The 26,102-nt window shown below is 42.4% G+C and overlaps 1 protein-coding gene across 11 annotated transcripts in view; it reads right to left on the reverse strand.

The window, feature by feature from the left end:
- eml1 (EMAP like 1) overlaps positions 1-26,102 on the reverse strand; it is a 59,874-nt gene that overhangs the window by 15,490 nt on the left and 18,282 nt on the right. For 2 of the 11 annotated variants that reach the window (XM_071498049.1, XM_071498048.1), the window contains exons 1-5: positions 23,152-23,843; positions 4,492-4,674; positions 4,127-4,180; positions 1,709-1,847; positions 283-339 (exon numbers count right to left, since the gene is read on the reverse strand). In XM_071498049.1, coding sequence (XP_071354150.1) covers positions 283-339; positions 1,709-1,847; positions 4,127-4,180; positions 4,492-4,674; positions 23,152-23,218 — 500 coding nt within the window. In that variant the 5' untranslated portion in view covers positions 23,219-23,843. Of the gene's footprint in view, positions 1-282; positions 340-1,708; positions 1,848-4,126; positions 4,181-4,491; positions 4,675-17,294; positions 17,432-23,151; positions 23,844-26,102 lie in introns of those variants that run through there. The other 9 variants (XM_071498055.1, XM_071498051.1, XM_071498060.1 and 6 more) reach the window with 7 other exon arrangements.

Here is a 26,102-nt window from a genome sequence, read left to right on the forward strand (position 1 = left end):
TGTTATGTGTGTGCCAGCACTGATGGGATTGTGACCAATCTGCAGTTTAGACTAATCCCAGACACAGACAGTAAACAGCACTAACACTGCTGCAAAGATCAATGATTTAAACAACATAAAGTGGATGTTACAGATGAGAAAAATGGTGATAGGAACGTGAAAAATGTTTGGTGACTGATTTAAAGTCGAAACTTTAGATGATGGTTAACATGCATCATGACTGTGGTGGCGGTGATGTTATATCGTGACCAGTAACATACTGTAACTCAGTGACGCTCTCACCTCAGGGGCAGATAGAGTATTCTGGTAGAGCGAGACAGAGAGGACAAACTGGACAGACTGGCAGGACATCACACAGTAGATGGACGGGACATATACAGGATATAACATCATAGTGGAAAGGACACGTTATCAGAGAGGGACAGTACAAGAGAACGGACATGCAGTCAGGAAAGATGGGAAAGATAGGATCTAAAATCCACAATCTCATAATGATTTATATTATTAAATGTATACCAACCATCTGAGGTTACACAAGGAGGGTTGTGCATTTGACAGACAGATGTCAGGGAGATGTCCCTCACATTTAGTAAACTCAGCTTAAGTCAAGATTCAGACCCAATCATCTAGGACAGCAGCAAGAAAACACATTTATTGGCTTCATTTAGCAGAGCCAGGCTGAAGACACTGAGGTCATGTGCTCTGTGGGCAGCCTGGGGGGGGATTTAAAACACATCCAGAAAGGGTATTTTATTAGCTGATTTAAATGTTTTTAGATTGAATATATTTAAATTTGACCAAATAAATACATAAAAATTCAGTAGTTCTCCTCTTGGATTTGTTCCAGGCAGGTAATTGAGCAGAAATTCAGAGATCTTTTCAGTGTGTGTTTTTTTTTTTTTTTTTGGATGATTGTTAAGGGGCCTATGATGTTAGTACTTCTTCTTCATGAAGAAGAAATGGTCTTCGAGTACAAGTTCAAAGTTCAAGAATCAACAAAGTAGAAAGAGTCAGCTAACCATTCAGAGAAATACAGGGAAACTCCAGGTACAACAAGGAAACACACCTGACCAAATCACATTTCTTACATCAATACTGTCCTGCCTTTTGTTTGTTTCTATTCACCAGCCTCATACTGGTTATATTTCAATCTGCAGAGCCATTTCTTTACTGTCCTCTCCAGTAAATCTCAAGGTGAGACTCGGTGAGTAAAAAAGTATCAGCTCCCACTGTCATAAAATATCCCCGAAGGAGAAATAAAAGTACACACATGGAAACAACACCTCAGGAGTGTTAACATCTGTTTTGGCTGGAGCTGGTCCCTGCTGTCTCCTGAGCTTCATCTGATTATGGTAATGTCATCCAGACATGGGAAAAGGCTATTGTTCCCCTGACAGACAAGATTGATAACCTGTGCTCCACATTCATGTATAAACAAACACACACACACACAGACACACACACACACACACAGGAAAACAGAGACGGTGATGACAATACTGTTTCTCTGTTTATCAGCCTTGTTTAATGTCAGTGGCTTCGGCTGATAAAAGCCAGAAATGTGACGATTTATGGCTGAAGTTGTCTGAGATGGCACTGACAAAACAAAATGTCTCAAGACAAATAAAATGTCTGGAAGGAAAACAACCTGGCCTCCTCTGAAATTGGCAGAAAGCACTCAACTTCAGTTTAGCTTTAGTTTCCTCACCTCTTGCTGGCTGGTGTGCTGGTGTCCTTTCTGGATCCCGATCCAGATGGGGAGGGCAGAGTGCCGCTGCCTTTCTTTGGTAGGATGGTCCCGTTGTTTACCGTGGGTCGTAACGGCAGGGTGGCAATCATTGGCCTGACTGGAAGCAAAAGGACAACAGCAGGGCATGTTGAGAAAAAAAAAAACAGCTTGATACTGGTCTGGAATCAGCATCAGCTGCTGTAGTGACATTAAAGTAACATCTGAGAGTGAGTCATTACAGCATGCTGGTCAGAGAGGTCGCATTCCTTGGTGTATAATATAATGTGATAATAACTGAGATGAGGTAATAATCTATAAAACTATATTTAGACACAGTGTGGCGTCCCACGAAAGTAGGTGTAGTGCAGAGCCGCCCAGCATGCATCAGTTCATTTGTTGTTATTTCAGTCAGTATAAGAAGGAACTATGGTTAGACTGGGAGTGTTGTGGTGTGTGGGTTGTGCTGATGAGCTAATGAAGCAGAATGTTGCACTGGAAACTTTGACTCAGAGGGAATTATGGTCCAAAAATTGAAAATGTGATGAGAATCACAAAAATCACAGAAGAAACATCATATTATAATGAGTTTTGTTTTAGCTTTCTCCCCCTCAGCCATGACAAATTTGTATTCATCACTGCATCCAGTCCTCTGGAGTCTGATTATGATGATACAGTTTGTATTTGTAGGTGAGATATTCAGTGTATCCATTATTGTTGCAGCCTTAGACAACACACATATACAATACTCCCTCTGTGATGCTATCACGCACTTCAGAGAGGGTTCAAAGAGATACACACATACATAACACACATAATAACACACATACACATATACACTGTAGAGTCTGTGATCCAAATCTGAATTAGCTTAATTTAAGGTTTTTAATTTAGTTTTATATTTCGTTTCATTAAGAATATTGTTCTGTTTCAATCATTTTTTTCTATAGATGCTTCATTTTCACATATCATTTGTGTACGACCAAACAAAAGGTGCATGCACGCGCACACACACACACACACACACACACACACACACACAGACTACACATGCCAGTCAGGCAAGCCCAGAATAACAAATCCAAGCTGCAGCTTTATCTGCAGTGATAAATATTTAATAGACACCGTTTCATCCAGCAGGCAGACATACACACACACACACACACACACACACACACACACACACACACACACACACACACACACACACATACACACAGGCATTTTGCTCTGTTATCTTTCAAGTAGCAATTACGCAGCAGGGGCAAACTGAGGTTGTAATTTTGTTAGCATGTTAAAGAAGATGAATGTGTGTGTTTCTATGTGTCCATGACTGTCTATGCACAGACTGCGTGCATGCATTAAGCTTTCCGTAGCATATCACAGGAGCAGCAGGGTAGCAGGTTGCTGGCTCCCTGCAGTTCAAGGTGGAGAACAATAAGGGAAAGCAGCTCTGAGTCTGAGTCATCATCGTCCAGCTCCCAAATCAAACTGAAACTCCATCCGTCCAGAGTCACTCCAGAGACTGAATCTGGCAGCAGCTCCCAAACTTAATCTGTTTCTGTTTCATCACTCAAACCTGCATGAAGTGCAGCTGATTGCACATGCAGACTTCATCAGCTTCGAGGGTGAAGACACTGTTTGAAAGACAGAGTGTATCAAACGCACTTCAGCTGCAAATTGACGCATGCTCTATCGTTACACAATAAAAACACAACAAAAATGGGAAAACCTACCATCAATCAATCTATGATGTTCAGCTCTTTCTTATTATGTGATGATGTGCTGCTTTTTAACTTGTGTTGGCTCTGTTCTCTACATTTCTCACAGTGAATTCACCCCCCACTCTCTGATTTCCGACTCTAACTTAAAGAAATAGTTTGACATTTTTTCTTTTCAAGAGCTGAGATGACAGGATCAAAACCACTCTTATATCTGTCTGTTCAATATAAAACTATTAACTACAAGGCTGTAGTTTGTGGTGGGTTTTTTTATTAAGAATAAAACAAAATACATCAGCAACATCTCCTTTTTTATAATGTGTTTTAGGAGGGAACTGTCCTTTAACAGAAATGTTGCATACACAGGGACTAACACAGAACATGCACTTAGCAACGTATTATCACAATTGATACCTTAACATTATTATTATAGAGTTCTTGGACTCAATAACACTGTAAAGACATATGTTGAGTGTTTCCCTTGGTTTACAATACTATTTTTATCTACTCAGATCACAGTGCATTGACCTCAGGCAGTGCAGTACTGACAGTAACAGCCTGTTTCCTGGTGAAATACTGCACTATAAACAACACAATACTAGCAGTGTTGAAATGTGTTTGCTTGTACACACAACAGCAGGCCTGGTTAGTGCAGACAGACTATACACAGTCAGCCTACCTGGCTTCCCCACATTGCTGTCTGCTGAGGGAGACTTTCTCATCAAAGCAGGGTCTATACATGTAACACACAATACATTTAACGACACAACACAGTCCAGGAGAAGAAAGGACAGGAGATCGACAAACTAGTCAGCCTGAGCAAGGAACAAAACAGGATTTGAATCATCTGGAGAGAAGAGAGAGGACAGTGGGAAAGGACAGAAAGGATGTCTACCAAAAACAAGTGTGTTAGCCAGCGGGTGTGTGTTATGAATGTGTAAAAGAAGTGTGATACCAGAGAACCTGTTGACCCTCTTCCTAATACCCGAGATGAACTGGCTCATAAACTCATCACAGAACACCAGCACCTCTACTGTATGTTACCTTTGGTGGGTCCTCTGCGTGACCCCATGGCCTGCTGCTCCTCAGTCAGGTTGAGCCTGCGGACCACGTCGGCCAGAGCTGACTTCAGCAGCTGAATCTCGTCCTCCTGCATCTGGACCCTCTGCTCCAGGGAGGCGATGCGATCAGTCACCTCCATACTGCTGGCTGCTGACGCACTGTCATCTGAGGAGACACAGAGAGCTGATGTCAGAGATGGGGAAAATGTCACTCAGCTGCTGTATTAGGGACACAGTGGCCGTATGAGTCAGTTAGTGCTTATATGAGTCAGTTAGTTCTCTCCCATTTTAGATGACAATTTTTATTTAAAGCAGGATGAGATACTAATATAACAGTGGCTAATTTCCTGCAGCCTCCAAAATGAGTGTAAGGTTCATTCAACACCTCTGTGAACATTATACCTTCAGGAAGGATAGTTTGACATTTTGGGAAATATTCTTCCTCACTTTGTTGTGAAGAGTTAGATGAAAAAATCAATATCATGCTCACATCTAGACACTAAATGCTAAGCTAAAGCCAGAAGATGGTTAGCTTAGCTTAGCATAAAGACTGGAAACAGGACTGGAAATGTATTAAACAAACCAGATATGAGGAGCTTTACAGGGTGGGCTGTTCCCCCCAGTTTCTAGTCTTTATGCTAAGCTAAGTTAAACTAAAGGAAATTGGAGTGGTATGGATTTTCATTTATAACTGTAAAGATGAACTATTCCTTTAATATACTTAAGTTGGTCTCAGCAAGACTGGAGTCTCTAGTAGAGTCTGACTGATATACTGGGAGGTTAACACTATCATTTTTGATAGAAGTTTATTTTTCAAAATGTCCTTTCTAAGAACGTGTCTTTGTCAAGATTGTTTTCTTCTTCAAATTATGGCGATCAGAAAAAGGTGACAGAGGTTTCACTGAAAGAAAATGAGAAAGAAAGAGAAAGGGCAGGACTGGAAGCTCACTTTTATCCTTTCATACATTCAGTCTTTGTCTGAATGTCTTGTCTTTGAAGCCTTCGTCTTGTGTGATTTAAAGAGCCAACTGCTTCTCTTCATTCATGAGCCTGTTTTTAATGTCTGTCTGTCTGTTCTTTGAGTTTAAACTAACTTAACACATTATTATCACCTCTCCACCTGACACCCCGATAGAGGCCAAGCAGCGGCCACCAAGGTCCACTTCATTAATGATAACACACATTTACACACACACACACACAGACACACACACACACACGCATGCAGGGTCTCCTCCATTAAGACTTTGATGTCACAGAGGTTTGATGAAATATTAATGTAAATCACTGCTGTGTTTTCCCTGCAGACTTGTAATAACAGTCTTATGCATTATGCATTAGAGAGCGGGCATCTGGTGATTAGGCAGATCTGCACGGTGCGTTCCCTCTGTGAATCTGCGTTAAACCCCGACTGCCTGCTAACATTATTGAAATCTGAGGAAGCTCTTGACTTCAGTAAATAACATTCTCAAACAATCAAGTACAACAATGTCTCAGATACTGAAGAAGAAATGCGTCTGAATTCAGACAAAGTGGTGTGATGAGCGTCTGACTCTCTTAGATAAACAAAAGCTGCTCAGGGGATTCAGGAGCTCCCTCACCAGAGCCTCTCCCCAAATATTTGCTCGTAGAGAAAATTAAATACAGTCCAGTCGGCCATCGCTGCAGTAACATACACTTGGAACCCAAGATATTAAATTACTAACACATAATGTTCCCCTCTGCAATTACCAAAAATGTCAACAAACAATCCAACTGAAATACAAAAGTGTTTTTCATTCTCATTATATCATGGAAGAAGTGAAACACTGATGTGTGCTGGTCTTACACAACTAATGATTAATATACAGTAGATTGATCATTGTTGGTCATAAAAGAAATATCAAAACCAATATGTTTTTCTCAAAAACTGAACTGATCAGGTAGAAAACACCATGACATACAGCCAGACTTCACTTTCCAACCACATATATCTACTCAAATCATTATGCTCTTACAATTTTAGTTCTTGATGTGTAAATAATTGGTGAAATCATATGATACTTGAGGGTCCTTGCAAAATTGCCAAAGTTCCTCAGAAATCCTTTTTATGCATCACAATTATTCTGAGGTATATAATCCCACGAGGTCCAGTGAAGTCATTTTCATTTAATTGGCAGAACATGCCAGAAAAGCAATTTCACAGATTTGTTTATGACTGGACAAATTCCATTAGTGAACAAAATCCTGCGCCTGTTAGGTGGTTATGAATTGTTTTAGTCAGGGAGACCCTCCATGAGACAGGATGGTAAATTGGTGCATTAAGCACCACTTCGGGACGCTTGAGGCTTGTAACAGAAAATGGAAATGAACAGATTCAGAATGGCTGAATCAATCAATTTCAATTCATACAGAAACACAGCAGCTACAGCTATAGCTATACACACACACACGCACGCAAACACAAGTGTCCTCCAGTGTCCTGTTTTATTTTAGTCACTGTCACAGGCATTACTGCTGCCTTGTGATTAATAGTTTGTTGGAAACACAAGAAAAGACACTGAAACACTGCTTCACATTGAAACAAGAACGAAAATAATCTACTAATGCTAGTTCCTCTGTGGCACTCTATTCAGGCACAGCAGTGCTTTGAATTAAATGCATCTGTATGCTAACATGCAGTTATAAATCATAATCCTTCAATTTAAATAACAAGATACGTCATATGTCCATGCCCTCTAGAATGACACAGCAGTATTTTCTGAGTGGATGCCCCGGTCAGCCTGATGACATCATTTGTCTGTTCCTTCCAAGGTTAAGGTTTGGTTAGATTTAGGTACAAAAAGAGTCGATTAGGTTTAGGGAGACATTGTGGTTTGGGTTAAAATTACAACTTCATTAAGGATATTGGATCTTCATCGTCAATGAAGCCCTGTATCCTGTATTCAAGTAAAACATTGTGTCCACAATAAGGTCGCCTCAATGTAAACGTGTGTCGTTTTGGGCACTTGCTGAAATTATTCTGTCATTTTTCTTAGCTAGACAGTCTTGGTATAATGTCATCTCAGTTTAGTGTGTGCATAGTGCAGCTGAGGCTAATGGGAAAGACCAAGTATTGGGCATACTAAAATTCTGAGCTGATGATGGCAATAGATGAGAGGTCACAAAGTTTTTACAATTTATCTTGAGGGGGATATTTTAGCTAAAACCACAAACGTCCACATGCTGGTGATGCTGGAGGAAAAGTCACGGGAGCAACACAGTCAGAAGGCTCCTTACTTCATGGTACTCTGTTCAATAGTTGTTAAGATTTTTAAGTCTGGACCAAAGTGAAGGACTGACCAACACTACCATCCCTAACCCAAAGGTCCCAAACGTGCTGGAAAACACCTGCAGAGAGAAATTAGACTTCAAAGTTCACAAGGTGTGACAGGCTGCAATTTTATGATAGTAATGCCTCTATTGCACTTCATGTAGGCACTGTCTAATATTTTCATCTGGCCACCAAGTGAGAATCCCATAATGAAAACCCCTCATCTGGAGAAATGGAGTCAGATGAAAACTGCAGGTGCACAATCTAATACATCACCCACCCAGCAGAGACCCTGCAAGCACAATGAGAGACATGTCTGCCTCACTTAATACACTCATACATTCACTTACAGACTGGTTTCTCCTCAGATAAGATGCTTTCTTGTTTCATAACACACAACGCCAATCTTACTTCTTCGTCTGAACATACACTGACAAAGCGTATTCCAGATATAACACTGGATCTTAATATCTTTCTGCTCACCTGAGACGCTCTCCTTGTTCATATTCACATGCGAATGTGTGTCACAGAGTGAGTATCCAGAGATAAAGCTTCTATTATCTGTTCAGCATCTGTTGTGGGTCTGCTCCCAACACTGACACAATGACAGCATGATACCATCAGCCGTTGAAATACAATGACTGGCTGTCACGGCTGTGATTCCTCTGGCTCTGCGCTAACATCCTCCGTCTGTCACCCTGCTCCCTGCTCCAAACCTCTGGGGCAAGTCAACGCCCCGTGACACGTTCACAGGCAGGGTGAAAATAAGGAAAGGTCAGTGTCAGTGAAGCTTAAGTTTGGTGTTTGTTTTCATACAGAAAATGTGTGTTGATGGCGTGACACCAATGTGCCCACAGCAGAGTCGGCGTCAGCGTGCATCCGGCTAAATTTGCTGCCGATGTGACTGCCCTCTCTGGGGTCACATGCTTGTCTGTCCAGAGAGGCTGCATCAGTGAGATGTCAATCTTCATTCAACAACAAATCCATCACCACATGTGTCCTCCTGCTTCTCTTTTATCCCCACAAAAGCAGATCGTTGCACCCCACCAACCTCCCGCTGCTCCAGTGCGCTATTCACACCTGTCAGCCAGCTGCCTAAATTACTTCACTTTCACTTTCTGTCAGTCTTCCTCAGCGTCTGCTTGACTTTATTTTTCTGTTTCTGTTTCATTATCTGGTCAATATGTGGCTGAGTCACAAATCCTGGACGGGTCCCTGAGCCCATCTATCTGCTCACCCTAATGCATCGTGACATGCTGCTCCCTATTACCTTCCTCTGCAAGGCAATGTCATTCTGGCAGGACCGCCTGTCTCCTTAAGTGCTTGTCCATCACCTCAGCCACAGGGACTCGAGGAAGGGCAAATAGAAAACAGGCTCTCTCTGCAGTTCATTTTTTCCTGCTGTAAAATGACCACACCCACCCCTGCTTTCAACTTCCCCTTATTTCTGAGTCATTTACTGACCTCACTGTCATCAATAATGAACACTGGAAGGTGGACACATGCTCTGCCCCCCCCCCACACACTCTCATCAGCCACAAAGATCAATACACTGAAGGAGTAAAAAGACTAAAATAGTGCAGGGGAAATGCTTTTGATCAACACAGAGGGAGCTCTCTCCCATTTTGAGCAATGCACAGCGACCTCATGTATAAAATATCTCCTGCAGCATCCCTCTGCTGATCTGAGCTGTCTGGCTTTTTTTTTTTTGCTGACTCACTCCTTCACTTCGTAAGCACTGGCACATACACAGACTTATGTAAGGACGTGTACACATACAGGGAATAAAAGAGAAATTACGTTAAAGTGATTCCCTCTTAGGAAATGCCATGAAACCAGCTGTTTGACCATGTGCTGGAATATCCCTGCACACTTTGACAATAATCCACTGACAGCCACGATGATTGATGTCTGTTTTCTTTTCACTCAGCGGTGCAGAGGAGCCAAACAATAAAGCTAAATTGACTTGATGGAAAGTTCAGCTGCCAGGTTACACCATGCCGCAATGAGAGGTTTTGAAAAACCACAACCAGTGTTTGCAGAAAGCCAACAGCTCAAAGAACTGAGAGGCTGCAGGAAACGGCCTGTCACAACATTACGACAACGATTCCTGTTTTCCAGAGACAAAATGCCAGTGCTGATATTATCACTGCTGGCACATCTATCTACTAACTGGTTGCAGATAGAACAGGCCCAGCTCAGCAGCACCTTGCCAACTGGTTTTCATTTCTTAACATGAATGCACACGGCCAGGTGGTGCGCTGCCACGGCGCTTGTTCCGCTGCTGCAGACTGTGGCTTCAGGAAAGCCATTTCTCCCAAGACCAATGAGTCACACTTATTAAACAACCTGACTTCGGTCTGCTGCTGGCTTCACTAATGGAAGTCTGGACCTAATCATAATCAAGTGGCACGCAGGATTACATTTTTTTTTTTGCCATCAAGTGATTTAGCGATTTAGAGACAGACAGACAAAAGAGCTGTGAGAGCGAAAGAAGGTGCAGGAATTTTTCTGAGCACGAGAGAAGAAAAATGTCAGGCTTGAAATTGCAGCACTTAGAAATTACAGTCTGTCCCGGGTATGAGTGAAATCACCCATCAGGTACATGTCAGCAGAATGAAAAATTGCAAAAAATATTGAGTTAGAAATTGGAGACAGAAGAGAAAAAGAGAGAAATGGAGGGGAAAGAGAAAAAAATTACTTAAAGTGCCATCAATCCTGTGTGTCACCTGCAGTGAGCAGTGGACAGGCTGATGGAGGTGTATTAGCTAATCGACTGGCCAGATTAGAGGGACAGACTCTTGGTTCAAAAGCTGCCCCTCGTGGCACCTGCTGGACCGGGGCTTAGGAGCTATAAATAGACAGAGGTGGATCAGAGAGGGGGAAGCCCTCACACGACCTGAGTGGAGATTAAAGAGGAAAACACAGAGCGGGGAGAGCTTGTTTTCATGGCAAAACAACAGCACTGAAGAATCACAAGAAGACTGACAGAGGGATGAAGGAGAGCTGGCGCTGTGAATGTGTGTGCGCGTGTGTGTAGGGTCATAAAGAGTGTGTGTGTGTGTGTGAGTGTGAGTGTGTGTGTGGGTCAAAGAGGAGCATGATGAGAGGCCGAACAACCCCCACAAGAGATTCTACTGTCCTTGTACGAACATGTTAAACCCTTCCTTCCTCCCATCACTTACATCCTTCCTGGGGTCAGACTCAGGTCAAATGGTGCTCGATGCTCTCACTGCCACAAAGCCAGACACACACACACACACACACACACACACACACACACACACACACACACACACACACACATACGCACACCAAATGGAAACACACCATAAACAGAGATGCTGGAGTCAGTGATGTATGGAAACAGAACCTGGTTGTATTTTTGCCAGCTGCAGGCTGAGTGCATGATCAGATGGTGCAACAAACACCATCTGTATTTTTGTCTGCATCTTAAGGGAGTGTTCACAAATTATTAGGAGGGAAGGCAGGTCGGAAAAGGGGGATATTTTAGCATTCCCCAAAAGGAATAATAACAAAAAAACAAAAACAAATGATGAATCAAATCGTCCCACATTATCATTCTAGTGTCCACAGTGGATCATTAAGGGATTTATCTCTCTCATCACACTAAATGTTGCAATGTCAATTTAGTGTGTCATATGATGTCAAACTATATTAAAATTTAAGTTCAGATTTTTGTTATGAGATCAATAATTGAATGAGTCATGTTTAGGGTCCAAATAAAATATTAATAATGCTGGGGAGGGTCAATTTTAAAAATGGACTCCCTGCCGTATTACTTTTCATACAGTCCCTAAAGCCATTTTGAGACAGTGCGAGGAATCCGAAAGCCAAAAAGAAAGAGATGAGATTTTAAAAAAAAGAAAAGAAAGTAGAAAGACATGGCCCATTGAGGCAGAATAACACCTTCTTAACTCTGACACATACTGTATATACACCAATACCCCAACACCATGCTTAACAAATCACACACACACTCCACACTACACACACTCCCCTCTGTCAAAGAGCAAGTGTTCATGGTGTGGCGGAGGGATTATGCTGGATATGTGGAGCAGATCTTGCTCAGTGCTAGTGATCCCTAAACTCAGGGGGTTTGAGCTTAGCAGCAGACTGGATTTGTATTCTCTCTCTCACTTTCTGTCTCTAACCTCTTTCACCTCTCTATTTGGCTGCCTCACTCCCTCTCATGCAACTGTGGCAGGGTTAAGTCTTGAAACAAGATTAGATATGAATCAACTGTGAGTGAAAAAAAAAAGTGAGACGATATTTATTGTCTAATATTTATCCTTGTCTAAGTTGTTAAGCTAATATAAGAGATTACCTTTTAATGGTAGACTGTGTAGAGCGATCTGCAGATTTCAGTGTGTGATACGCAGAGCATCAATATGCTAAGCTGAAGCTAGAAAGTACCCTTGTAGAGCTGTGCAATGTGCAGATATAAAACTGACGCATTTGCTGTGTCAGCTAATGTAGGAATCAGGAGTTTGCTAGCCTGTGAGTTCAACATAGCGACTTCTTCCAGCAGCTAAAAGAAGCCTCGGTGTGAGAGCAGTAGGAAATCAGAAGTGTGTTCACATATTGACTGACAGCCGTGAGCTCCCACCTCTGACTTTAGTCTTCTCCATTTGATTAGAAGGGGATTTCTCTGCTCTGCTGCAAGGCTGTTCTGTGAGCCTCACCCACAGAGGCCTTTGACAGCACCTCTCCACATGATGGTATCTTTTGGAGCAAATTTCAACCAAAAAGTATTAGAAAAAAGTTATGCACTGCAGCTATCTATATAGTAGATTTCATTGTTAGTGGCTAAATTCAAATCACCTTCACTCGCACCGGGGATTCCCAGGAAATAATGAACCAAAATCTTAACATTTACAATTTTAAAGATACAGTTATGTTTGAAGCAAATGTCTTTTGATGTAAGAGCCCTGAATGTGGAAAGAAAATGATAAAACTGAGACGAATCCCTGATTCTTGTACGTATTGGCTAACATAAGCTGCGTTTTAATACAACATCTACACAGTTTGTACTTTATTTCCCTGTCACTGCATGCAGAAAAGGTCAAAACCTTTAATAACCTTCATATAACTTGTATTCAGCAGTTGTTCAGACAGATGCACAGTGGCACAAAGGGTTAAAATATAAAAACAGGTTGGGATATCTCAGAGAGTATCAAGAGACAGTCTAAAACGTGGTTGTGTTTGGTCTTTTCATGGGATTTGTTCACAGTAGAAAAAGAGTCTTTTCCTTTAAGATGATGCTGTATATGATCTACACCTGTAGTGAACCTCTCTAGGTCCTGACCCATCTCTTAACTACTGCTACTTTCCTTCTGACAACAAAAATATACCAGGGACGCAGATGTGACAGCAGCAGTTTTGATCACAAAATCAGCGTTATGGAAACTCTTATCAAGCTGCAACAAAAGCATGCTTCACTTTACATGACATCTCCGCCTGAATTCAACCAAGTGAGTGAAAGTAATAAAGAGATTAAGAAAGACATCCCTCTTATTGCTGTGACTTTTAGCGAAGAGAACAGAAGCACTAAGTCATGCTTGGCAGCGCCTCCAGGCTCTGACACAAGCCTCTTTCTCAGTCTCAACCTTTCTCCACATAAAACAGGGCTTTGTCCCTCGGTAACAAACAACCAGGAAGGAACAGGAGGCGGGACGCTTGTTCCATCCAACATGCGTGTGTGTGTGTGTGTATGTGTGTGTATGTGCACACACTGGTGTTGTTCCATCCAGTAACAGTGTTGTTATGGGAAACCAGATTTACATTTTGGTGTGAGAATGGTCTCACACATACAGACACTGTGCGCCAGAGACTGAACATGGGCCAGTCGTATATCTGCCATCTGGAGGGGAGAGGACGTACAGTGGCACTGTTGGCAGCAGACAAGGTTGTTATACAAGACTGAAGAGAAGTGTTTCACTTTTGGTGTGTTTCTATTCTTGAATTCCACCCTCCAATGCACTGCTATGTCTGTGGATTTCAGGGGTTATTTGTGGTATCTGTCATTCCACTAAACCAGCCATATCTGCATCTATGTGCAGTCTATTTCCATTAGCACAGCTTTGACATCTCCCTGAAACACACCTGAGACGGCTGCATCCAGCTATGTTTAGCTATAAAGCTCATTAGGTTTTCTTGTTCACTGTGGTCACAGTGGACGGTGTCAGTTCAAGCAGACTGCAGGCCGGGATGGATTACTGAACAGGCCTCTGTTTGAAGCGACTCCTAACATTTGTTGTTGAAATGTCAACAAACCAACTACAAAGACAATTAATGACGACAAAGTGACAGAAAACAACAACAAATTAACTACAAAAAGAGAGCAAACAACTACAATGTGACAAAGAACAACTGCAAAGACACACTATACAGCAACAAAGAGACACAAACCATGACAAGTAGACACAAAAATGACAACATGAAGACAACAACTTCAGTGACACAAAAACGATCACAAAGTGGCAAAAATGAACTACAAAGAGGCAAAAACAATCACAATGAGACACAACACAACTATACTAGACATAAAGACACAAAGATACAAGTGACTACAAAGTAACAGAACAGCTACAAAGAGACACAAAACAGTCACAAAGTAACACAAAACAACAACAAAGAGACACAAAATTACAGCAAGAAGACACAAAACAATGACAAAGAGACATGAAATCTGAGAATGATACACAAAACTCTGGGGGTCTTGCTGGCTGCTGAGCCCAGGGGCCCTTTGTCTCATAATCTGTCCATGTGGACAAAGGACATCTGATTCGAAAAACGTGTAATTCACTGGGCAAAAACAAGCTGTTCAGGCAATGTCGAATTTTCACAAGATCTGCAGTGGATGAGGCCTGAAAAAGTAATATTTTCATAAATTTAGGAAAAGAGGTAGTCCTCACTGTTGCAGTCGTGCCTTATTTCAGTTCAGGCTGTTTAAAGAGTTCTGGGAATCTGAGCGGTCCAGAGTCATGTCATCATTTCAATTCTTCCCATAGCTCACTGACTGGACCAGTCATCCTCTATCCAGTTGCTGGACTTAACACCAAGACTGGACTGTCAAAGGAGATCACATTTTACTTCACTGAAACTGACAAAGTGACAATAGCAGAACCAAAACCAAACAAACCAAATAATCATATCCATCCTCCTTCCTCTCATCTCTGCACCTGTCTTCAAGATGATTTTTAATGGAATTTCTAATGGGATTCTCCTTCTCCTTCTCCATCTGTTACAAACAGGCTGAATGCACACACACACACACACACACACACACAGAGCTGGGGCTTCCCGCTTCCTTCTTCCATTAACAGCAGATGTAAGAGACCAATTAGGGTGCTGGGCAGCCACCAGGAGCTGCACCACGGGCACCAAGAGGTTAATTATCTGTTCACATCACAACTGGCCTCATGAAATCTTGGCCAGGGTTTAGAGATGAGGAGCAACTAAATATATGGGTTACAACTTCAGGCCCGCTGGAGACAATGCTGATGAAGATAATTATCATAAATATAATCGATCTGATGCTTAGCTTGTCACAGTAATTTCATTTATCTTTAATTAATCCTAAACGGTTTGCTGACGCACTGTGAGATTAAAAAGGGAGATTTATGTATCTGCACACATGAATGCAGGAACACATACCTGTGTGCACTCTGATGATTTCTGCTGGAAATCATTTGCATACTAATTTGAAACACGTTTGAATAAGAGAGTGTTTTAGAGCATCTTCATATGTAAAAATCCACAATTCACTTCCTCTTTTCTTGTCTTGATGGGACAGAATAGCTTTAGTGGTATCAGGAAACAAGCAGAGACTAAAAATAATGGCATCTCTTTGGGATTCTGCTGACTTGTGTGATTTATTACTGGTCACCCTCCCCCACAGGTAGAATTTAACACTCTGCTGAGCACATTTAGTTTTACCATGCACAGTGAAAGCATCCGCCTCTCCACTGGAGCACACTGTTCTGTTTCTGGCTCTTTCATGGTATTTTCATGCATTCATGACATCCAGTTCAAAGACTCATGTGGCCTGTGTGTCTCCTCTCCTGACCTTGTGATAGTAAGCGCACACAAACACGCGCACACAAACACACACACACACACACACACACTCACACACACACACACACACACACACTCACTCACATACACATAGCCAGACAGTGCTCCTCTCTTTCATGTTTGACTGCCAGAAGCATGAGTTACACACATACATGCATACACACGCGGAGTCAGTGTATATATTATATATATATAACTCACACACTCCAGTTTTACATGCCTGATTGTTTTAGTGGGTCATGGCATGAGGCTGTGTGGATGTGTGTTAGTGGAGGAAAAGACAAGCAGAACAAAGAGAGAGAGAGAGAGAGAGAGAGAGAGAGAGAGATGGCTCTCTCAGACGCTGTTTCCATGAGCACACTGACTCCTAAGCTTGCTCCTGAATAAAATACAATATAAAACACAGTGTGCAGAGACCAAAACATCTCAGAGATCATGTGTCTTTAGAAGACACAGGAAGTTCCTCATTTGAGTATCATGATACTGATGCTGGAGCAATGATAAATAAACATGTTTGATATATTGTGATCAATATTGAATTTTGCCATGAGAAGGGGAAAAAGCGACATCATTTATCTTTAAAAAAAGCTCAAATGTTATGACTAGGGCTGCAACTAAATACTATTATTAATTACTCTAATAATTATTCTCTTAATTAATCAATTCACTGTTTGGTTTATAAAATGTCAGAAAAGAGTGTAAGTTGATTGTGGTTCAGCTTTTTGCTGCACCAAAATACAACCAAAGATCAAAGATAAGCTTTTGTAATAAATTCCTAGAGTTGTAAAATCATGTCTGTGAGCATTATACACAACTGTGCTGTGTTTTGCCATTTAATGAACTTTTAAACACATAAATCTGTTATTCCAACTGGACTTTCCAGATTGTGTTTGAGAAACAACCCCTGCACTGTTTAAAGCAGGGAGTTGTTGTTTTTTTTTTATGTGAGTGTGACCTAATCGCTTAACCTACTAATCCTTTCTGCTCTAATGATGAATGAACTTAAAATTTAATTTTTGCAAAAAATACACCACAGCTAACTTTATAAAGCTTAAAGATTTTTTTCATAAATAATATTAGTCGATTGATTAACAGCTATTTATTTTGATATTTTGTTAATAGTTTCTGTCACATTCAAAGATGAAATGCCAAAGATTCTTTGGTTCCAGCTCCTCATATGTTAAGATTTGCTGCTTTTCTTTGGATTCTGTATTTGGATACTGAATATCTTTGGATTTTTGGGCTGTTTCACACACTTGAGTAAAATATAGACAAGAAAATAATTGGCAGATTTGTTGATAATGAAAACAGTGGTTAGTTGCAGTCCTACTACATTAGCTGTATAATCATATTTTGTCAGGGAAGCAGATAATGAAGATGAAAATACTCACTCAGTCTCACTCTGCAACATCAGACAACTCACTGAGCTTTGCATGTTGCCAATACTGCTCATATACAACACCCTGCACTACACTGATATATGGAAATTCATTAGGGGAGAGCAGGGTGTCAGTGTCAAGGCTGGCACCACATGGACACCAGAATCTTATCATGACGCAAGCGGCATCGTTTCTCATCTGGCAACATGGGAGCCACAGATCTGCTGGCTCGCACCGATCTCAAACGCACACAGCTTGACTCTCCCGCAGCACAATCTGCTGCTTTAGACACCACAGAGCAGAAGAAGCTGCTCCTGTAGCCTGCTGCAGACATTTAACACAGCTGTAGCATGTACATGTTTAATCAGAACACACCCTGTGTAAATGTGAGCAGTTAATGGCTCACTATTCAGCAGAGTGAAAGAGAAAGTGCAGGGCAAAGTCTTATCAGGAGACAAGGGGGGGGGGGGCATGACTCGTGACTGGAGAAGGCCAAACTGCCCTGCTCAATATCTGGAGGTAAAAAAACAGAAAGCAGAAAAGCACCCTGAGAATCCACTTGGGGCATTCGCTCAAGATCAAACAAAGCACGGGAGAGAGTCTGACGTAGGGATGAGGGCGAAAACATGACAGAGAAAGCTTGAGACAGAGGGAAAGTAAAGCAAGGTGAAGGATACAAAGAGTCCAAGTTTTAGATAATGAGGACACAGAAAAAAAACCAGAAAAAAACTCAGAAAACAACATTGAGGAAGATAAAAAGAACTGGACAGTGGTGTGTGCTCGCTCTGACACAGCTAAAGGAAATCAATGTGAGCCTTTAAATGAACCAGCAGTAGTGGATGAGTTATCCCATTCAGATCAATGATGATGTATCATACTGCTGGTCTGATACATGTTGCAGTTACACCATTTCTTAATATTCCTTTTTCTCAGTTTCTCCATTGACATTTTTGCACAGTTTTTTACATGAGTGGTGGAAACATCAGAGCCAACATCAGAGCCAACTATTCATTCACCAATAAGGTGAATGAATCAGGGAAAAGGAGGAGAAAATAAGGTGGAGGAGCAGATATTTTCTGGCAAATATACAGTACATTTTCATGCTGGGAAATGGTGCAAGTGGGATTAACCTCCACTGAAGGGCATAACAAAAAAAAAACCCTTTGAATTCTCACTTTATGAGGCAAAGTTGGACCAAATCAAAGCTTTGATCATTACTATTTGAACTAGAGTTTCAGTGCAGCTTCTAAATGAAGGAAAACAACAGAGGGTCAGTGCACCCCCTCCTCCTCCTCCTCTTCCTCCACCTCCTCCCTGCCATCCTGTCTTGGCTACTGCAGTTGGTAACGCAAGCAAGACTTTAATCCTAATCCCTCTACACGTGCCATCATCAATCAGGGTTTGGATGGAGATACCTACAGATGCACAGCCAAGAAAGGGGCAGAGATTGGATGGAGCCGCGTCACATCTACTGTAAATCAAAACACCTCCAACAAACATCAAACAAGCCTCCATCTGTATTAATTTCCCTCTACGCAATAATTTCCCTCTGTGTCCATCCCATCCATCTGCACTCCATCTCTCTGTCTCTACCTTTGGGTGGGAAAGATTTTCTTATCAAACCAACATTTGGGTTTTCAATTTAAAAACTTCCTCCCTTTGCTGTTTTTTCCCTCCTGTCCTCCATCAACCCCCGTTCCCCTCTTCACCCTGCCCCCTCTGAGATCTTGCTGGCATGCTGTGGTGCCACAGTGTGATCGCTGGTGGGGTGAGGGCTGTGCCACTGTGCCCGTGGCTGTACAGCACAAGTGTGGAGCGGGAAGATAAAGGGACGTTTGATCCAAATCTGAGCAGGCATCATTATCTCAAAAGGTAAATGAATGTATCACATGAGTGAGTGCAGGAGAATAGATTTGTTAGGATGGAGACTGTGAGATGAACATGAGTGGGTGATCATCAGTATAGAAGCGCTGTAACTGAGCCGGATTTACTTATTAAGAGATCTACTTAACACATCAGGAGCTTATGGTGCATCAGGATCTAATGAACAAGAAATCACATTAACTCATGTTTTTGCTCTAATGGTTGTGCACGTATAGCTACACATCTCACACGCTGAACATAACTGGCAATTATTGTCCAAAGCAGAGGCTTTTAAACGTGTTTGAACTAATTTTCTATTGCTTCCAGTGTTTTCTGAGGTCTGAAAGGCTATGTTCACATTTTTTCAAGTCCACCTTAAAACAGTACTTGCATTACCATATGTCCATGCTTTGTGTTGTTGGTTTGTGTGATGTAAGTATTGTTTTGAGATAGACTTGAAAAAAATGTGAATCTATGCTTTAAACTTGACTGAGATCAGAGCTAACAGGTCATGTCAACAGACAGAAAATTAATCTGCAAGATGGTCAATAATCCTCTAATTATTTAGGTCATTTATCAAACAAAACTGCCAAACGTGCAATTGTTCCATGACCTTAAACATCTGTTTTACATCATTGTTTTCTATCATTTGTTTGGGTTTTGGACAAACAAAGCGATTTGAAGAAGTTACCACAGAGTTTGGGAAACATTGATGGTTATTTTTCATTACTTTCTGCCATTGTATAAACTAAACAATATAGTCAGTTATTAAAGTAATGAATTGATCAATTATCAAAAATGCACAACATCCATCACAATCGATTAAAGTGAACATCTTTGTAAAATTCCTTTCATGATGCATTTGCGAGGGGAGGCCTCCCACTACTTGGAGGTGCATTCACGGACACTCCACTTCCAAAAAGCATTGTTTTCCTATTGTAAATTCAAAGCTATATGAATAATAAGCAGACAGGACAATGTAAAAAAAAAAAAAAAAAAAAGATCATGTGAATATTTTCCTGCTTATTGCTTAAAAAAGCTGCAATTCCTTTGTAAGATGACTTTCAAATGGCTTTGGAAACTAGTAAAGTTTCGACTGACAAAACAAGCAATTGACATCAATCCTGCCAATCTGATACCATGACATTAGTAAATTCTATAAAAACAGGAGCAATCTCATTACCAGCTGCACAACACAAAGTAATTCAATCCAATCTGTCCTCTCCTCCAGACCCAGCTGATTCCAAATGTGATTTCACACAGAAAAAAAAGCTTCTCTCAAGGATTCACTTCCTTCATCAGCTATAATCAGCGAGTGTGTTCCAGTGTGTAATGGGGCTAATTTTCAGTTAGCCTGAGCTAGCCCCAACCTCCTGAGGACAAAGCATGCAGCCCGTGTGGGTTTCTGCAGTTTAGCTGACCTAGTCTCTGAACATTAGTCTGGTTGGATGCTCCACAACACACGGGCTGAGAGAGGGGATGAATGACATCACTGACTTCTGCTTTGAGTGGATCTGGGTTCAGCTGGACGACAGAAGCAGAGGAGGATGAAGTCACTCTGGCCTACAGGCCCAGCACACATACAAACACACGCATACACACCGGTCCTGCGCATGTGTGAGTGCACTCCTACTGACATATACACATCAGCCACAAACGCATACACTAAGCTCACCCAATTAAGCAGTCTGTTGGAACAGGGAACAAAGCACAGCTCCGTTGCCGTGAAGTTAAGTCTGTGTCGGACACGTGTGTGTGTGTGTGTGTGTGTGTGTGTGTGTGTGTGTGTGTGTGTGTGAAGTAAAGACAGAAGGAAAGAGAAGGAGAGAGAAAGCAGGGGGTTGGAGGTTGGAAAATCCCTGGCAACAGCCCCTGAGCAGCATGTCTTATTTCATTGATGTTTCTCACACGGAGGAAACATGACATTGTGAGGGATTACAAACAACCTCGCACTGTCAGACAAATCACAGACTCTCCCTGTGCTCACAGTCAAAAAAAGGAATCTTAGAGAAGAGTTAATTAAATATAGATGGACAAAACTTCAAATTCAAATTCCTCGCCGCATTTTGCTGCTTTGACAGCAAACTCCCATCACCTGTCACCAAACCACTGAGCCTCGAGGGCAACACATACTGTATATGCTGCAAAAGCTGTACCTGCCACTACCCTATAATGAGCAAGAGTTTTAAAGGTCAGTCATTTCCTGAGAGGAAGTCGTAGCACTCACTGTACAGCCTCCTCTGCACCTGTTTTTCAGGTCAATCCATCCGACCTACCTCAGGTGTTGGCACTGTCAGCACTTTGCTCATCACATAGGAATACAACACCTGATCAGGAGAGTCACTTTAGGTTATCAGAAATCAGCACCTATTTTTGTAACATGTGGGATGGCGGCTCTGTTTTCTAAAATGCAAACCATGAAATGAATTCAATCTGATGCCCCACCTTTGTTATGTATTCCTGTTTCCCTGCACTGCATACCATCAAAAACGAAGGAGATGTACCATTTGTAATTTGTCATTTATGGACTTTATGTACCAAGGGAAGCTGTGCAGGAAAATCTCTCTTCTCTATAGACATCTTTCAGCCTTGCATGATCTCCTCCTTTGTGACTGCTATAAATTTAATGAGAGAAATCCATGAGGGATAAAAGCTTTTAACTGGATTCACCACATCAGTGATCCATGAAAGTAGAAGAAGTACCCAGTATCCATGGCAGGAGGTACCTCAATGCAATTCCACATGCATGATTTGCACTGTTAGACAATAATATTCCCTCATCCCATCAACTGCTAGTGCTTACACAGCACAGTAAATAATATAGATTTTTTCATTATCCACCAATGGCAATTACGTTACTCTACGCTTTGCCAATGACAGTTTATGCTCACTAACCAGCACCACACAGTCACTGCAAGTGCTACATACAAAATGAAAAATCCTAAATGTACAATAAAAACAATGCAGATGGCAAACTGAGTTGGAGGGGAGGTGACTCTTTCAGGGGAGTTCAGCCCTGCGCATGATACACATTTAATATTACTTTAGTTAACTGGTTGAGTGAAGCACAACTACAACCTGTTTAAAGTCCCTCTGCTACAGTAATCTCTGTTGGGGACACAGGTTATTGTGTAGGAGATAATCCCCTTTGTTTGGCGGGCTCACTAACTGTCACTACGCCAGCAGTGATGGTATCACTCTACTGGGAAACATACAGTTAAAAACAGTACATTATTTCAAAGACAATATCCAGGACATGTTGAACTGGGATACAAATATGTGTTACGACTGAATATTATCAAGGTTTTTAATGTAAAGTAATGAATCCTGCATGAAGGTTTACTTTTCAAGAGGAAACTCCAGCTTCTTGGACATAAATCCTAAACTGATGTCATTCTGATGTGTCATGCTGCTTTCCCTCTTCCCTGAGTCACCCTCTCCCACCCATAACATTAGCAGCCTAAAGTATGGTCTCTCCCTCTGCCTGCAAATACATGACATTTGGACACTGAGCAGAACATGAGCAACAGTGCACTGTTCTGTCGTTCTTCTTTTGTTTCGTTCAGCAAACTTATCGCAATCACCCAACAGGGGGAGAAATATATTCATAACAAATCCTTCATCACATCAAGCAGAGCCAGAGTAAGCAGGGCAGCACTGTGTTGTATGGCTTTATGTTAAATATTCGAAATATTCCACTACATCTAGTGGATAAAGAGCAGCCTGGTTTAAACAGTGAGGGGAAATGTTAAAGTCATGCACAGCAGAGTGAAGGTTGAGCTCATTTTCACCAAAGCCTTGAGAGCTGGAGCCAAAATAGCTCATGCCTGCAACACAGACACACAGACACACAAAACACACAACACAACACGACACAACACACATCTCTGCTTGGTGTCAAGTTTAGCCAGTCAGCTGATGACATGTCAAGTCCAGAGAAACAACATGCAGGCAGCTGAGGGAAGAGAGGGATGAGGGGGGAGGAAGACGGATTAGTTAGTTTTACCGTTGCAGAACTGTAGCAGTGATGAGGTGTCATACAAGCTGCTGTAGCTGGAAAACCCGTCCTCCATTCTCAACCTCTGCTCCGCTCCTCTATGCTCCCTCTGTTATCCACCACTCCTTCGCTCTCTCCTCTGTCTCTCTCTCTCTCTCTCTCTCTCTCTGGTGACTCCCCTCCGTTAGTTTATCGCTCACTTGGCGTCCAAGGCGCTCCCTCCATTCACTCTGCACGGGTCAGGCTCCCTGGGTGAGTCACCATGGCAACCCATTCACTCCGATTATGTCATGTGAACTCCAACCTCTCTTCTTTTCCTCCTCTTATTCCTTCCCCCCTCTGACTCCAAAAAAAAAAAAAAAGAAAAAGTCCTGAACTACAGCAGAAAAACACTCCCTGCTGAAGAATTACTGCACCGGACCGCCGGAGACACACACAGACAAGGAGTTCAGAGGCTGCTGCTGGTTTTGTTTTCCCCAGAGCTTGTCCTCTCCTCCCTCTTTTCCCCTCCCTCTCTTCTCCTCTTGTCCTTCCTCTGTCTTCAGCAGAGGCAGCTGTGTGTCGTTAGCTCTCACTGATCTCCAGCAGAAAAACAGCTTTAAGAGGGCTTGAGCTGAGAGCACAGGGAGGCTCTGGCATAGGCTGTTACTGTGTGTATGTTTGTGTGTGTGTGAGTGTGTCTATCAGGGGCTGTGTGTGGGTGAATGTTTAGATAATGCTCGGGACAGCCCAGCCTTTCCCTGTCACACAGTGTGGACGAGTCAGAGCACAGGGGGCTGGGCCTGTCAGATAGATCCTCCTCCTTTTGGTTGGTGAGAGAGCAGAGGAGAGATTAGAGGAAGGGAGGGAGGAGAGGAAAGGAGAGGGGAAGAGGAAGGAGGAGAGAGGGGGGACAGGACACAGGAAGAGATGGTGAGGACAAGATAAAGGATGAGAGACAAGAAGGGCTTGGACATGGACAAAAAAGGAAAGTGGGAAAGAGGGGAGAAGGGGGAGCAGAAGATGGGATAAGGTAAGGTATGAGAGGAGAGGACAAAAGAGGGGAGAAAAGGAGAGATGAGGAGAGGAGACGAAATCGGGTAGGGAAGGAATGGAGAGGACAGACAGCAGAAAAGAGAGGAGAGGACAAGGCAGAGGAGGAGAGGGTAGGAGAGGAGGGGAAAAACAGGAGGAGAAAAAGGTGGAAAGGGAGGTAGAGGGAGATGAGAGGACCAAAGAGGAGAGAAGAGAAGGGGAGGAGAAAGGATGAAAGGAGAAGAGATGATGATGGGAGAAAAGAGGGGAGAAGAGAGGAAGAGACGACATGGTAGGAGAGGAGAGAAGAGGAGAGGAGAGGAGAGGAGAGGAGAGGAGAGGAGAGCAGTTGCCACCATATATTACAACACACACACACACACACACACACACACACAGACTGTATGTAATGGTATGGAGTCACACGGGGACACAACCATAACAACCCAGCGTCACATCTTTCCTGCAGCTGCCACCAAACATTCAGAGTGAATACAGCCAGGGGAGCTCGGCTGTGGCTAAACATGATTATCATTCTGTCCTCTGTCTGTCTTATCTGGCCCAGTGCAGACTGCACAGAGACCGAGGGATCCTTAAAACAAGGACAAGAGGGGGAGAGAATGAAGGGGAGACGAGGGGATTGAGAGAAATAAATGGGATAGAGGGGGAGGGGGTGGAGGAGAAAAAGAAAGAGAGAGTGCTTGAGGAGGGTGAGGGGTATAGCAAGAAGGCTCAAATTAAAAAGTGAACAGGGTGGGAGTTTGCTGAGGAGAGAAAGGGGGATATCCCATAGAATAAAAGGGGGAAAGTGGGTGCTTCTTAATTCTGACTGGGGGTTTTGTGTATACATGTGAGAGGGGGGCTCTTTGCATTATTTATAATTCAAGCTTGCAGGGAAAAATAATAAGCCTAAAGAAGAGTCTATGGCCTATATTCATGTCGGAAACACATCCCCCCCTTCTTCCTGGATCACAAGACGGAGCCAACGAAATTACACAAAGGCTGGGATGCTCTAAAGACAGCAGTGGGGGAGACCGTGAAAGGACACATTTGTTTCTCTCACTGTTTTTTATAGTATCCCAGCAGAGGCGATATTATCCGTCTGTGTGATGCTCTTTCTGTGCAGGTATCTGTCAGAACATCTCTCTTCAAAGGTGGCCCGCGTAGATTTGATCTTTAACAGGAGGATGAAAGGGATGCAGTAAGGCACCTTTTTAACGGTAGATGAGTAAAGCATTGATCAGCTTGCGGTTCATGGCCTCCTCCATGTTGTTGACCTCACAGCTCCGGCCCTCTCTCTCCCCCCTCGCCCTCAGGAAAACACAGCACTCTGCTCCACCTATTACACAATAACATCAAGCCACCGATGGATCTACCAAGCTCAGCAGCGGACAGGATTATGTGAGAAAACAAGGTGCTCATTGTGACGCACTATAAGGTCAAGGTTGTATTTGCACACTGCAACACTTGTTTTGTTAAATCACAAGAATATTTCAGAAAGTAAGATTAAGTACTGACCATTTGTACAAATTGCTCTTTGTCTGCACCTAGAGTTAATATTCCTACAACCGCAACGTGTAAAAATGCACCTAAGTATTTGCATTTATATGCAATCGGTTGTCAAATGTTCCATAAAACCATAGAACGGCCACCATATCCAGTGTTGTGATTCAGATACAGAAAGGAATTTCATGCTGCTCCAGGCCCAGAGCACAAGCAACACACACTGTAAACATCCTTTGTGTTTTATTCTGAAGACAGAAATCAGTGTGGTGTTTTGACTAAGGGGTTCAGATTACTGTAAAGCTCATTCTGGGCCCAGATTTGGGATTGAGATTAGCGACAGGTCTGGTTTTTGTTTTTGTTTTTCCCTCCAAAATCCACCCCCCCCCCGGGTCTCTAAAACCCCACCTACAACCCAGCGGGTGGCAGGTGGTGGAACCGAG

This window comes from Trachinotus anak, unplaced genomic scaffold (assembly GCF_046630095.1).
Source record: "Trachinotus anak isolate AG129_WGS33_773 ecotype Australia unplaced genomic scaffold, CSIRO_AGI_Tana_v1 ptg000015l, whole genome shotgun sequence".
Classification (NCBI taxonomy): Eukaryota; Metazoa; Chordata; class Actinopteri; order Carangiformes; family Carangidae; genus Trachinotus; species Trachinotus anak.